Here is a 14,179-nt window from a genome sequence, read left to right on the forward strand (position 1 = left end):
GATTGGGCAAAAAATACTGCAAATTAAACCACAATTAATTTCAATTGGTGGCAAAAAAAAAAGCCTTTGATTGCACTCGTGATGTGTACAGGAATGCATGCAAGACGCCGATTTGTAAAGGAAACATACGCTATCTACTTTATTATATGTTTGCGACGGTAATGTAATAGAAGAAAATTATCCTAAAATTAGACGTCTTTCTCGAATATGATAATAGATTTAGGGGCAGGAAAGTTGTGTGAACTACTGCAAAAGTACCCGGATGGCTAACACCAGAAGGAATTATTCGATTTTTGCCCATTTTTCACATGTACTTTAGATGATAATCGGGTAATATTATTTTTCGTCAAAACTCCTCAAAAACCATCGCAAAAACATTTCAACCTAACCCAACCTACCAATAGTAAATTTAATATCCTAAAATTTCGCTGGATGACCGTTTTGATAATAATACCGATAATAAGTTAGAAAACGATACAACATTTGGTCTTATATTTCAGTCATCGAGAGAATTTTAGGATTTTAAGTTACCAACCGCCAAAGAGGTTACGGTTAGGTTAGGTTGACAGTATGTTCCGATGGTTTTTGGTGAGTTTTGAGCCGATTCTGACCTACTTTAAAATAGGTAGATGACCAAAATGATATTACCCTAACTTTTCCATAGCAAAGTTTCACGACTGATATTGCGTAGTTACTATGTATGGAACTAATGTTGATTCTATTTAGGGAGACGAGATGAAAAAGAAAACTTTATTGTTTCTGTTGGAATTTATAATTTTCAAGTATATTTAACTTCGACTTCGCTGAAGAAAGTCCGAGTTTTTGAGGATATGCATTGTTTACTTCTTAGTCAGTCGGCAGAAGTGTCTGTCTCGTCTTACTGGTGTTGTTGTCAGAAAGTTATTATTATTATTATTATTTTTCCATTTTACTTCAATGTTAAGTTTGTTCTTTAGTTTCCTTTGTTATATTTTTTGTCTTGTTGGGTTAGATTTAGACAATGGGCCTGTCCCCCTGGATACTAGGTTACCTCTGGTCCTTCTGGTTTCTCTGGTTAGGTTAGACTTGTTGTACTTCCTCGCCATTGCATTACGGGGTCGTATGAGATAAATAGCAAGATGAAATATTAATAAAAAATTAATCTGAGAAAATAACAAACTTCCAGTAGTCTATAGGCCTCCCTCTTCTCTTGATACACTCCTGCAGGTGTGAAGGAACTGACTGCCGAGTTGTGGATTATTTGTGGGTCTAAATTATTCCACTCCTCACGAATGGCTGCTTCCAGCTTGGGGGCGGTACTTGTTCATGGATGACACCAAAATAGGCGTGCAGATTAATTCGGGCAGGATGCAAATGCACTACAGGAGGATTTAAATAAACTGCAGGAATGGTCAGAAAAATGGCAAATGAAATTAAACACCAGCAAGTGTATTAATATTGGAAGAACAGATACTGTCAATAAAAAAAAAAAAAAAATATATATATATATATATATATATATATATATATATATATATATATATATATATATATATATATATATATATATATATATATATATATATATATATATAATATATATATATATATATACAGCCTTAACAACATGAACGTAGAGAAGTTTCAACTTGTAATGAAGAACTTTAGGTTATGATTCATTAGTTTTTTGTGACTTTTTACCTGACAATTTTCCTCTTATCATACTCAAAGCCCTGCCCACCTTGTAGATCAAAAGTACTTTTTAAGTGAAATTGAAAGATAAAAAAAAAAGATACTGTAAATAAATTTTCATCAACAACACTAGAGCAAATTCGAGAGTTCCTTCACTACCCAGTAATAACCCATTTCACTTCCTCAAAGGATTTAAACGATTGTCTTTGCACAAAACATCTGCATCTTCAGCTGCCATATTTGCAAGTACAGAGTAATGTACTATACTGTAACCAAATGCAGTAATTTAGGACAGAATGAATGCTGTACAAATAGCAGAAGTAAGAGCCCAAGACCGGTAATCATTTATTTAGCAGATGTAATATTACGAACATGTTTGTTGACATTTGGTGAGAGTAAAAATTATTTGAAGCACAATACAGTATATGCTATATGGGCGTCAGCTGTGTGTCCTCCTTACAATCTGTCTCACTTCAAAAAGGTGGTTTTCCTTCATCTTCATGGTGTTAACATACTGTACTGTACTCTTCTTTTTCCTTTAATTTTTATTTTAGTTTATTTATTTTGTTATTCTTATTTTTAGTTCCAGGCCGTGTTGTGGGTCAGTGACCTGTGCCTAGGTGGCCTATTCTTCAATACAAAACAATATCTATTCTGTCTCTTTACTGTATATGATTTTATTCTAAATTATTACACCATCAAACATCCAGGTTAATGACACACTGTCCTGTATTGGTATATTTGAACATTTATCAGCAGTTATAAGTCTACACAAGCTATAGTACTGTATAGCTTTTGTGAACAATATGCATGTATCTAATAGAATGTAATATAAAATTGAAAACAAATTTACATGCCATCTTGGTTACTGTAATGACTGATGGATTTGTTAACAGATGAGTGTGAAGCATCAGGTGACTGGAGGCAGAGGGTAAAGAATTTTTGAAAATGAAGTCAAACAACCATTGGTTCTTAAGAAGGTAAGGAGCCTCTCTCTTAGTACACAAAGATGTACAGTCGCAAACTAAGGTCCTCTCAACTCTCTTGCTGCTCCACGAACCCCAAGATTCTGACACGTTAATCCGAATCATTTACAGTAGTGCACGGGTGTCTAATGCGAAGTCTGATTCTCAGGGTTCGTGGAGCAGCATGAGAGGGCTTATGTTTGTGTCTACTGTGAACATGTTTTATTTAGTGGGTTAATCTCTCCTCTAATGCTACTTCCTGAATAGTTGTGAATATTTCTGAAAAGAAAAAATTTTTGTTGAGTAGTTAAGTATACAGAAGTAATTATCTTATTAATAACCACATTTCTTCTCTTCACTTGCCAGCTGCCTTGGATAAATGACAATCCTTTACACCACCTGCAGCCTAACCGAGTAGTACGCTTCAGGGGGATGATACAGGATATGTTTGATAACGAATTCTTCTTGGAGACATAACTGTGGAGAACAAGATCACCGGGGCTACCAGACTCCAACCAGGACGCTACAAGGATATTGCAGAGTGTGGGGTGAGATTATTCATTGGGTTTAGTAATTGCAGAGTACAGATCTATACTGCCTCATAGCTTATGTTATTACTCAATTATGTTTTTCCCTATCATGGTAAATGTGTACCTAACCACTACCAGCACTTGGCGTACGGTCACATCAGTTTGTTAGGAAAGGAGCAAAAGCCTTATTCAACATCATAACAAATACTCGGGGGAAGAACTTTTGGTTACCAGTTCCCAGTATCATCATTAACGCCAAAGGGAGGTGTATCTGCTCCAGCAAGTATATATGAGATGAACCACAGCAATAAATCCCCCACTAGTGTACTATACAAATTGATGTTTTATGTTTTGGGGTCTTTTAACTCCTTGTTTGCAATATACATTAAATTGCTCAGATATTAATAAACACATTACTGTATATATATAAAGGTCTGAATAACTGTTAAAGTTTAGTTCAATCCAGTATGACCTAAGAGTCAGTCATATTTAAAGTTTAGAGTGAATATGCTGGCTCTCTTCAGGTTGACTTATAACCCCTTGTGTACATCAGTCTGTGCTGAATAAAAAATTTTGGCCTTGGCAAAATATAATAGTGAAAGTGTCATCCTTTTAGTGAAGGCGTTAATACACATGTCTCTTTCTATCTCACCCTGTTAGGACAAGGCTGACATTAACTAATGGTGAGGGCAACAGTAGTGAGCCCTATTTACTGAGGTTAGCCTTGTTATATGATAGTGAATGTATCATCACCTCTGCTAGCTTACAGGTATATTATGTAATTAAACAGCTAACTTATGTCTGTAATGAATCTGTCACGGATATTGTGCCTAAATGTATGATTTTTCTCCTCCAGGCCGGTGAGACAATTTTAACAGACTCTCCTCGCTGTGAGATAGGTGATCGCCTCACTTACTACTGTGTCCCTGTTCCTGGAGAAAATGACTGGGTTAAACAGGTGTGTATAGCTGTATGTCTTAGGTGGTTAAGTTACAATTATGTTTGAGAGATGATTGGACAACCACTAGACAGCTCAGGATGTTAAGTGTGATAAGAAAACAGTGAAGATATGTTTTAAAGCCACTATCTCCCCTCAGCTTAGTACTGTTAACTGTTAAGACCTGGATATACTGTAGTGTTAAAGCCATCATCCAGAGGCAGTCAACCTTGTGTATGGCAACCTCTCTGCTAAATAAACTACTAAAAGTGGCATTGTTTGAATGAAGGGGATAAATTTACTGAATTCACATACTTTAGTGAAATTGCCATACGATGAATGCCTACGGTACCCTGCTTACAGCAACTAGTTTACTTAATATTTTATGATGATTTTCAGATATATCAAGAAATGAATCCCTGTATAGCAGAACCTGGCTCCTCTTACAGTACGTCTCGTAATAAACGCTGTGTAGACGAAGACGCTGACCATGGCGCCTCTGAGAACACACACAATGGCCACACGACAGAAGGCATGGACAGGTCTTTATCATCATTATTTTTAGTGTTATTTTTAATATTTTGGGTAAGAGTGTGAAATCATGGGTGACCAATTATTTTTCCAATATAACCTTTATTTCTTTTATTCTGTCATCTTAAACTTACAAAACTCTTATACGCTTTTATCAATAGAACTTTATTGCTTTTTCACTTTTATTGCCTCCATACATGTACCAGTACTTGTTAAGTTAGACTTCATCAATGTCAGACACACAAGTAGTATTGGACAGCAGATGTTTTGATTGTTGCCAATGGTGACGCGGCATCTTGCCAGGGTATGGATCAGGATCGTCACCTATCAGGCCACCCTGCATCATACCGTACCTCAGAGGGGCTTACAGGAGTGAGTGTGTGTAATGGACGAGTTGTCGGTCGGAATTTTTTCGTAAGATGGCAGGTCAATGGGTAAAGAAAATGCTTAAATTCAGGATGGCAATGATATTCTTAAATGCATTGGGCCAAAAAGTATAAAAAAATAAGGGTTAAAGTTGCTAAAAAGTCACGTGACTGCGAAAAGCTCTGATTGGTTGTGGCATCATAGGTTGACTCGAGCTGGAGCATGGAGGCAGCCAGCTGTGGTGTATGTGTTGTTACCAGCAGAAATACAGAACCTGTGGCCATATACAATGTTGATATACACAGTCATACCTTATTTTTAGGTTAAAATAAATTGCTGTTCAAGTATCATCGTGTGTATTTACTTGCTGGCTGCCAAAATGATGCAAAAGACCGATAACTCCAACAGGGAAGTTTTCATCACTGTTCTCTATTTCATGTTTGGAAAATGTAATTTTTCGTCACTGATGTCTATGCTATTTTTAATGTAGTGGAAGGACTAGGGACGACCACGTCCTTCATAGCTGGATGGCGGAGTTCTTGGTAATACTCTACTATCATAATGACATCTATTTTGGGCAATTTCTTTCATCTGCGTTGATGAACCCTGGATGTAGTTGTCCAACCTTCTCGGCTGATCAGCTCTGTAAATAAATGTTATAAGATAATTAATTGTGCCTTACTGTGCAACACAGTAATACTATATTGAATATATAAATATTACTAAGCACATTAACTAATTCAATGGATATTAGCTGCCCATACAACAAATTTCATAGTATAAACTTTCCAAACAATATTGGTATTATTTTGATTTCGGTCATCTGGGGAACCTTAAGATTCTAACTCTGGGATTAAGTACTTTAAAACAATAAGACTCATTATCCCTTCAGGATTTCTGTCGTAAAACATTTTTCGATCGCATAAGAAAATACAGGCCATATGTTAGGTTAGGTTAGGGTATGATGAATTATAAGGTAAGCTTAACATACAGATGTAAGGGAGGGTAGTAACTCAAAACCAGTGATTTCCGATAGAAATTTAAGTCTAAATCATTCATAACACATCGCAAACCATCAGAAAAATACAGTCTGCATGTCCAAGTACAGGGATGACCAAAACTTAAAATTTACCCAATATAGCCTATCTCAAATCTAAACATCCAAATACTTATGGTAGTTAAAGTAAAATTTTGCCCATTAATTGATATAAATGATGATATATCCCAGTGGTTCATTAGTGAATCATCAAAACAATAACAGCACTATGTGGTCATGTTTACTTAGCATCAGGCATTCTCAAAACAAAGTCCAGACAATGTCATTACTTCTAAATTGATTCATATCTCCATCTAGTACTGATGAACTCTGTAAATGCACTGGAAAACAAAAAAGTCTCCCAGGTAAGAGTACATGACAGCTGAGTTGGTGTAAACATGGGAGTTTTTTATGTCCTTAAGCTGCTCTTTGCGGCACATTTCTTCACTTATGAAATGTCCATGACTTTGACCACAAAAAACACCCTTAAAACTCACCTGAACACAGCGCTGAATTTGTTGGAGAACGTCGTCTACAGGGAAGGTGGTGCCGTCATTGCAAATAGCAGCCGTTTTTCTAGAGAATTATATATACTGTATCACTCTATGAACGTGGCAGAGAGTACTTCTTGTGTTTACCCAGAACTGACAACTCATAGTGGACCCAGACCATATTCTGGGGTAATGGCTAGTTAGTGCAGATAACGAGTTACTCCTTCTTGGATTATTTCTTGCACCGATTCATACTGTCTGGGTTTGTTGTTTGCATCAGCTTCTGCACCTTAGACACATTTTAATGTGTAATAATTTTTCAGTATGGAATCAGAAGCAGTAGAATGTGGAGAAAAGAAGCGCAGCAGAACAGAGGAAGGTGAGGCTGCAGGGAGAAACGGTGACAGAGGATGCAGCAGTGGAGCAACAGGTGTCCCAGGAGCTACACTTGACCTCAACTTCCCCATCACAGGAATGAAGGGCACACCATGTCTTGTGAAGGTGAGCTGCACAATATAATGAAAACTAATAACATTACCTGTACCAGTCACATGGCATACTGTAATTGGATACAGGAACTCACCTAGAAAGGCTGACAATCTTGAGGTGACACTATTAGTGATGTAAAATTGTTTTCAAATCATAGGAGAGGGAATACAAGTATCTGTTTCCTCCTCCTGGGTGTACTTCTTCAGGGCAGGTTTATTGTCTGGCCTCAACTTAAAGAATAGAATCTGGAATTGGATTTGGTATTATGCAGTTAAAGCTCTCATTCTGTTGATAGGTCATTTGAATGTTATATGTAATTTGGTTTTTAATTTTTTCTATAACTTTTTTTTTCAGTTATATGATAATCAAAACTTCTCCCTGAATGACATCATTGAAGTGGTTGGTATATTGTCAGTTGATCCATCACTGGCGGCTCGAAGCGGTGATCACTCAGAGGGAGAGTCATTGATGAACACAGCAGCCATGGAGGTAGAGGAAGAAGCTGCACACTGCCCACCACCCTCTCTGGTGCCAAGGTCACAAGATTATAATAATTTATGTTCATCTTTAGTTGTAAAAGTAATTTGTGTTTTAAAGTGATTGGATAAAACATAAATTAAATTCTATTATCCACCTTATGCAAGGAAGCACAGTATAGGAATCAGTTTGTCTAATTATAAATTTGTAAAATCATATGTCCAGCAGATTTTCACAAAACTTGGCACAAACTGTAGTGTACAGTATAGTAGAACTTCGATACTTCGATAAATCGGACTAATTGGGGTAGACCCCAGTCCGACAAAAGCAAATCTATGGGGGGTGGGGGTTATCTGGGACTGTTTAAAGAAAACCAGTTGTTATAATGTTATTATTGCAATTCAAGAACTAAGGTCTTTAAATGCATACAGTAACAAGATTATTAAAACAATAATACATCAACAAATATGAAACCTAAATTTCAAAGTTGAAAATCTGACAGTATGTTTGGATGTCAGCAACTGTTTCACCCAGATGATTTTTATGCACTGTAAAGTGTTACAGTACTGTATATGTAAGTAATCACAGAATTTGTCTTATGACTAAAGAGAAAACTGTTTACTGTACAGTACTATAAAGATAAAAATAAGAGGGTAGTGTTATATTGTGTGGGAGATGAGAGTGGCCTGGGGGGGGGGTGTCCCTCTCCCACAAGATCTCTTGAACATGTCTATGAAATTTCACCATAATTCTCATATCATTTAGGTTCATGTGCCCGGTTGATTAGTAATATTATCTTGTGGTGTTTTTCCCACTAGATATAAATGACAGGCAGGAACTAGGTTTTCTTGTACAGGGCACTTTATTAAATTTAAACACTAAAATGACAAGTTAAAAACAGAAAGTACAACACACATAAACTTCACTAAAAGTGAGAACAACAATGTTCAATTAATCACATGAATCGTAAGAGGCGAGGCGGGGACTTGTCTCCACGGTGCAGGTAGGCAAGTTTGCTCCACACAACGGACTCGAGAGGCCAGACCGTCTGTGTGGGGTGAATCGAAGGTGGTGTAGCCGGCTGTGAGCTGTCTGGTGCCTACCTCATCCTACGCCAACACCTGAACTCTGCCGCGCACGTACAGTCCACGGCGGTGGTTCAGGCGACCCATAACTACCGGACCACCACTGCTGCACACAACTGCCACATACGTACCTTGCTTTATTCATTAATCAGTTGTCTTTAGTGTAAATGTAGCCAAATCGAGCCATCATGTATTATTCAAAGGTAGTAAATAATGTTGTTAGGAAGTTTTCTTCATATCAAATACTATACAGTGTCTTATAGTGATCCTGTTGTAAGCTGGTCTGCTAAAAGCTCTCGCACAATTCCATCCTGAGTGAATACCTTCCAATACAACTTATTCTTTTATTTTCAAGTCAAATTATATATTGACTTTTTCTCAGTTATTGAAGAGGTTATATTAATCATGATGAACCCTAAACCACAAGAATATAATACTGTACAGTAATCAGTGAGCAAGTGTTGTTATTTTCAAAAGATTATTTATATATTTTTACCCAGTTCGTAAAATAGTACTGTACTGCACTTACATATTTCTAGCCCATATCTTGTATCCCCGTTAAAGATGCTACAGTATACAGTGTTACGTGTTTTCTGGTGTACAGTTGCCTCCACATCCTGGGAGTGTGTGGGGGCTCTGGTACGAGATGTGGCACTGCAGCACCATAGTCGTGTGATATGAAACATTAAAACCCAGTTTGCCTGACCACACATCAAGGCTGAAGAACACTTATCACATGGATGCTTTATTTGTGTATGTTATGCAGCATTGTTGTGTAGCCACGACCGAGTGACGGATTGAACTATGGGGAACTGACAAACAGGGTAATCCGCGGTTTCACGCCCATGACAACGACGCTGTGTTGCCACATTTGCCCTCACATACTCCTAGGCCGTGGTACGTTCATGTGGCGGCAACTGTACATTACTCTTTTATCTTATTTTGACTCAAACCATTTTACCCCTTGACTTTTTTTATGAACTAAGTTTTATTTACCTGTAAAAGGGAAATACTACAACATGGTTAACATCTGTGTCCCTGTACTGTAATTATATATAACTACTGTACTCAGAAATGAATGGTAATTTTTTTCCATTTCAGATTGCATGTTATTACAGCACACAAACTGTCCCACACCAACCCACTCCTCCCTTGTGAACTGGACTCCTCCGATGATGTCTTAGCATTAACGGGAAGTATGAGAGAAACACGGGAGTCGCTCCGTCAGGTGCTGCAGGAGGCTCTGCTTGGAGATGAACTTGCTGCAGAACTATTAATCTGCCATTTAGTGTCCTCTGTGTTCCGGAGACAGGTTAGTATTATGAAGGTATATAAGAGTTTATGTGGGAGAATGTCTTATATTTTCCTTCACTCTTGTAAGCTCCTTCCCACTGTGGCATACTGTACAGTCTCTCTCAATCATCCTCTGCCCTAAGAGATGTGTTCTATTTTGTTGTTCCTCTTCCACATTAAGGCCCTAAAATAGCCAGCTACTCTATATTGCTTTAAACACCCCAACACACGTGTGGACTGTTTACCACCTTGACGTGTTCTGTTCATTCAGTCGTGTCTGTGGTCTGTGCAAGTTGTGCCAAACCTTCTTCATTGTAAACCCCTGGACTCTGGATGCTAGAGGGAAGAGTACCGTAGAAGTGGCAAATGATGTGCACGAGATCAATATGTGCAGTAAATAGGATGCAGAGAATAAGAAAAAAGAGATTCAGAAGTTAAAAAAAAATGTGTCAAGCAGTGAGGAATATGGGAAAAGATGGATGTTTTTTAGTTATAGTACACCAGCAAAACAGAACACATCAACTGGTGAAGAGAGGCGGTGAATATGTGTGTCTGTGTTGCTTTTGCTCCCTGTCATCGTGGGGTGTGGCTGGAGGGGGGGGGGGTTACTCGAGAGAAAATATGATAGTGTACGCATTTAATTATTTTTTGGCAATTGCAGGACGTACATGTTCTTGGGAAGTTCAGCCTGAACCTCAAGGGTATAAACAGGTCCTTGCAAGAACAGCAGTACACCACTCAGCTTTACAAACTGATCAGCAGTCTCGTCACTCAGTCCCACATCTTACCCATGACCCTAAGCAATATGAATACCATAAATTTCATCCCCAAAAAGGTTTGTTCCTTTTAAATTTTGTGTATTACATTGAAATTTCCTAGACTGGTAAATTTTTTTCATCACTTATTATTTAAGTCTCCTCAATAGCCTCTGAATATTTTACATCTTGACTCCTGTACATAACAAGAGTGGATATTTTTTCCCTGTTTGACAATGTCTGTTCATGAATACATGTACCTCTACTTTGTATCTATAACCCCTGATGATATGAAGATGATTAATCCTTAGAATTTCATTGTGTATTTTTTTTTTAGTATTTTTTTATTCTCAGATCCTTGACTTTGTAGTGTTTTTTACAATTGTGAATTCTTCAGAAGATCTGGTGCTTTTATGAAACAAAAAGCAGAAATTATTATTATTATTATTATTATTGTGTGAACTTGTTTCTTCACCTTCACAGGATTACAAAGCAAACCGATTGGTGAGTGGATTGCTGCAGTTAAACCAACACACTCACCTGGTAGTTGACGAGACAGCACTCACAGCCGGTAAACTGGAAACGAAGGGGGTTGAGAACCTGACAGCTATGTGCAACGTTATCAGGGGCCAGACCATTGATTATGACTTTGAGTATCACAAGATTGAACAGAAGACCAACATTCCGGTTCTCATTGTGTCAGAGGAACAAACCATGATGACCAGGTGAGGGTTGGGGGTTTTCTTCATCTTTGACCCTTTCACTGTGGGGACGTGCCTCTCTCAATATATTTGGCTAATGCTAGATGGTTTTATTCAGCTCAGAGGGGACCCCATATACAAGAGGTTAATGACAACTAAAAGGAAACAGTACCATAAAAGACAATGAGTAACGATAAAGAATGAGTCTCATATCTCCTCAATATCTTCATTAAAAATAAAGGTAATACATGACTAATACTGTTCATAGTTTATAATAAGAGATATATATATATATACTGTAGTACTTTAAAAGTTATAAGTTGTTATTTTAATGTTTCAGAGGGGATGTGTGTTTGTTTCAACTTCACCCTTCATTAACACTAAAGATGTCTATAATTTGATTTTATGGTGAAGTACAATTTGTTATTTACTATGTACTTTAGCTTGGGTATGGCTGTTATATTTTACCCATGTGTCGTGATTGTAATGAAAAGTTTTAAATGTTTTACAGTGATATTGGAGTAAGACTTGAACCAAAACACTCAGATGTGTCGGCAGCCTTCAGCCGGGTTGAGGCCATGTTGACTCCTGACCTGCTTCAGAGGATACGGTCGTACCTCACTGCCGCCCGCCTCATGGACTACACACTGTTAGAGGACATGCAGAAGGTAAAAGATTCAAGTTACCAAGGAAAGGAATGTTTACCGAGAAGATTTTGTGGATCAGAAAGTAGAATGTAAATTTATATCTCAGCTAATTGGTATGTAACTGGTCCATCAAGTGTTCCTTACAAGAAACTTCAACAACCCATCTATCCTCAACTCAGAAAGTTAAGCAAATGGAGTCAAAACCTTCACATTATTTAAAGTCTTATTCCTCCTTATTTTATCCCCACCACAGAATAGAGGGATCATGAAGTTCATTTTTTGTCAATAGATTGAAAAAAATCTTTACAAAACTGAATTAGTTATGATATGTACTTTTAGGTTATGAATGTATAATCCAACTTAATGATCTGCAGTTCCCAGTTCTGTTTCAAGATTATTGCTTTTGTCCCTCGTAGAATTTTTTATTTAGGTACAAATCAACAGCAGAAAGTTTGTCGTGAGATAACCTACATAATGTTAGGTTAAGTGATCTGGTAATACAGTGTTACCAGATAAACCAGATAACCTGCATGATATGAGGCAGGTGATCTGGTAATACAATGTTACCAGATCTTCAGTTTGTGTTAAGTTCTTTATACAGAAAAGCGAACCTACATTTTATTCAGCCACGTGAAGTACATAGTTTGTTCCCCTTTAAATAAATAATTATCTTTTTATGTGTGTATTTGTAATAAGATTAATTGGTCTCGATTTCATGTGCTGTTTATATTTTTAGATGGTGCAGGAAGACTTTGTTGACACCCGGAAGAATGACGATACTATATCAGCGTACGACCTTCACAGTCTCTTGGTTCTAGCCAGGTAACCTCTTAAATACGTTTCTGAAAATATCATCTTCGAGCCTATTTGATACTATATATAGAGAGATAGCATCGGTGTAGGGGAAAATTCTAATAAAAAATATGTTAATTGTCCTAGTACAGTATTTGATTGTCGTCGGTCAATTGTCTTGTAATATTATGGAGGTACGGTTCCTATCCAAGGCAGTGGAGAGGAGGGGGGAGGGGGTCTGGACTAGTGCCTTCTCTCGATTATTTATTTATTTTTTTTTTTACTCCTCCACACTCTCCTCTTTTATTGGTATTATTGTCTAGCATTCTGGTACTGTATACATCCTTTTCTCATGACCAAAGTAGTATACTGTACTGGGTTGAGAGTGTTCCCCCTATTTCATTATGTGGTGATTACTGCTCATTGTTATTGCTTCTTGTTCTTCAGTCTTTCATTTCCCTCTTCTGCTGAACAAGTATAGTGTTCTTCTTCTCTTAGATACTTATTATTATATTTCAGGCTGTTGGCAGTGAGTTGTGGACAGAACACTCTTACCCCTGAAGTCTGGAAGAGTGCAATAATTTTAAGAAATGAACGGAAATCTTGCCCTCCGCCTTAAAAGTGGTCTCGTGAGAATTTGTAAATTAATTAGATTTTTGAGAAAGTCAGCTATATTTTGCTTTATCATATCTTTAAGTTTTTTTTATAATGAACAACAGTATTATATTCAAGAAGAAAAAGAGAACAAGTTTTTGGAAGTACATCTGGTGAGTACAGTCTACACAGATATTTTTATAATACGGGATGTAATTTTCCATTTAAAACTGCTAGTAAATTTACCCTTTCTTTTATGAATATAACCACAGAATATTAAAAAAATGTATTTAATAAAAATGACATTTAATTTCACCTTTGATCTTTAAAAAAAAATTCAACTTGTATTACAAAGAAAGTTCTGTACTGTAATTTCAGATGGTAACCACTATTGAGTAAACAGGAAGAGAAGTTTATACGGGTAAGTAGTGCTGTTACAGGGTCTTATGTACTTGGTAGTTACAGTAGTTTAAGTTGAAGGTAATGTAGGACATAATTAATCGTGAGTATTGTAGTGAGGAGTATAATTATGGGTGGAGATGGAAGGTTGAGGTGGAGGATGTAGGTAGTTTAAGTGGATCAAGGAGTTCTTGGGAAGGATGAGCAACTGATGGCTTATACTGTGTAATGTAAAGCAATGGGTAAACTATATTGATACTTTAGTACCTGTGTGTGGAGTAAACCTGATGATGCTTTAGGACCTGTAAGTGTGGTAAACCTGATTGGTACTTCAGGACCTGTAAGTGTGGTAAACCTGAATGGTACTTCAGGACCTGTAAGTGGGGTAAACCTGAGTCATATTTAAGTCTTTGATTCTAA

At 37.1% G+C, this 14,179-nt stretch overlaps 2 protein-coding genes across 7 annotated transcripts in view; both read left to right on the forward strand.

The window, feature by feature from the left end:
* LOC121864515 (HORMA domain-containing protein 1-like) overlaps positions 1–3,141 on the forward strand; it is a 78,688-nt gene extending 75,547 nt beyond the window's left edge. For all 6 annotated transcript variants that reach the window (XM_042363581.1, XM_042363579.1, XM_042363583.1 and 3 more), the window contains 2 exons: positions 2,568–2,651; positions 3,003–3,141. In XM_042363581.1, the coding sequence (XP_042219515.1) occupies positions 2,568–2,606 (39 nt within the window). In that variant the 3' untranslated portion in view covers positions 2,607–2,651; positions 3,003–3,141. The remainder of the gene's footprint in view (positions 1–2,567; positions 2,652–3,002) is intronic.
* On the forward strand, positions 2,786–13,660 carry LOC121864534 (mini-chromosome maintenance complex-binding protein-like). Its single transcript, XM_042363605.1, is given in 13 exon segments — positions 2,786–2,806; positions 3,003–3,112; positions 3,115–3,184; positions 4,023–4,124; positions 4,503–4,645; positions 6,851–7,028; positions 7,371–7,552; positions 9,680–9,890; positions 10,533–10,706; positions 11,110–11,351; positions 11,839–11,995; positions 12,711–12,796; positions 13,286–13,660. Coding segments are annotated over 13 exon segments (1,776 nt in total). The 3' UTR covers positions 13,386–13,660.
* The last annotated feature ends 519 nt before the right edge of the window (positions 13,661–14,179 follow it).

The sequence above is a fragment of the Homarus americanus genome, unplaced genomic scaffold (assembly GCF_018991925.1).
Source record: "Homarus americanus isolate GMGI-L3 unplaced genomic scaffold, GMGI_Hamer_2.0 scaffold25860, whole genome shotgun sequence".
Classification (NCBI taxonomy): Eukaryota; Metazoa; Arthropoda; class Malacostraca; order Decapoda; family Nephropidae; genus Homarus; species Homarus americanus.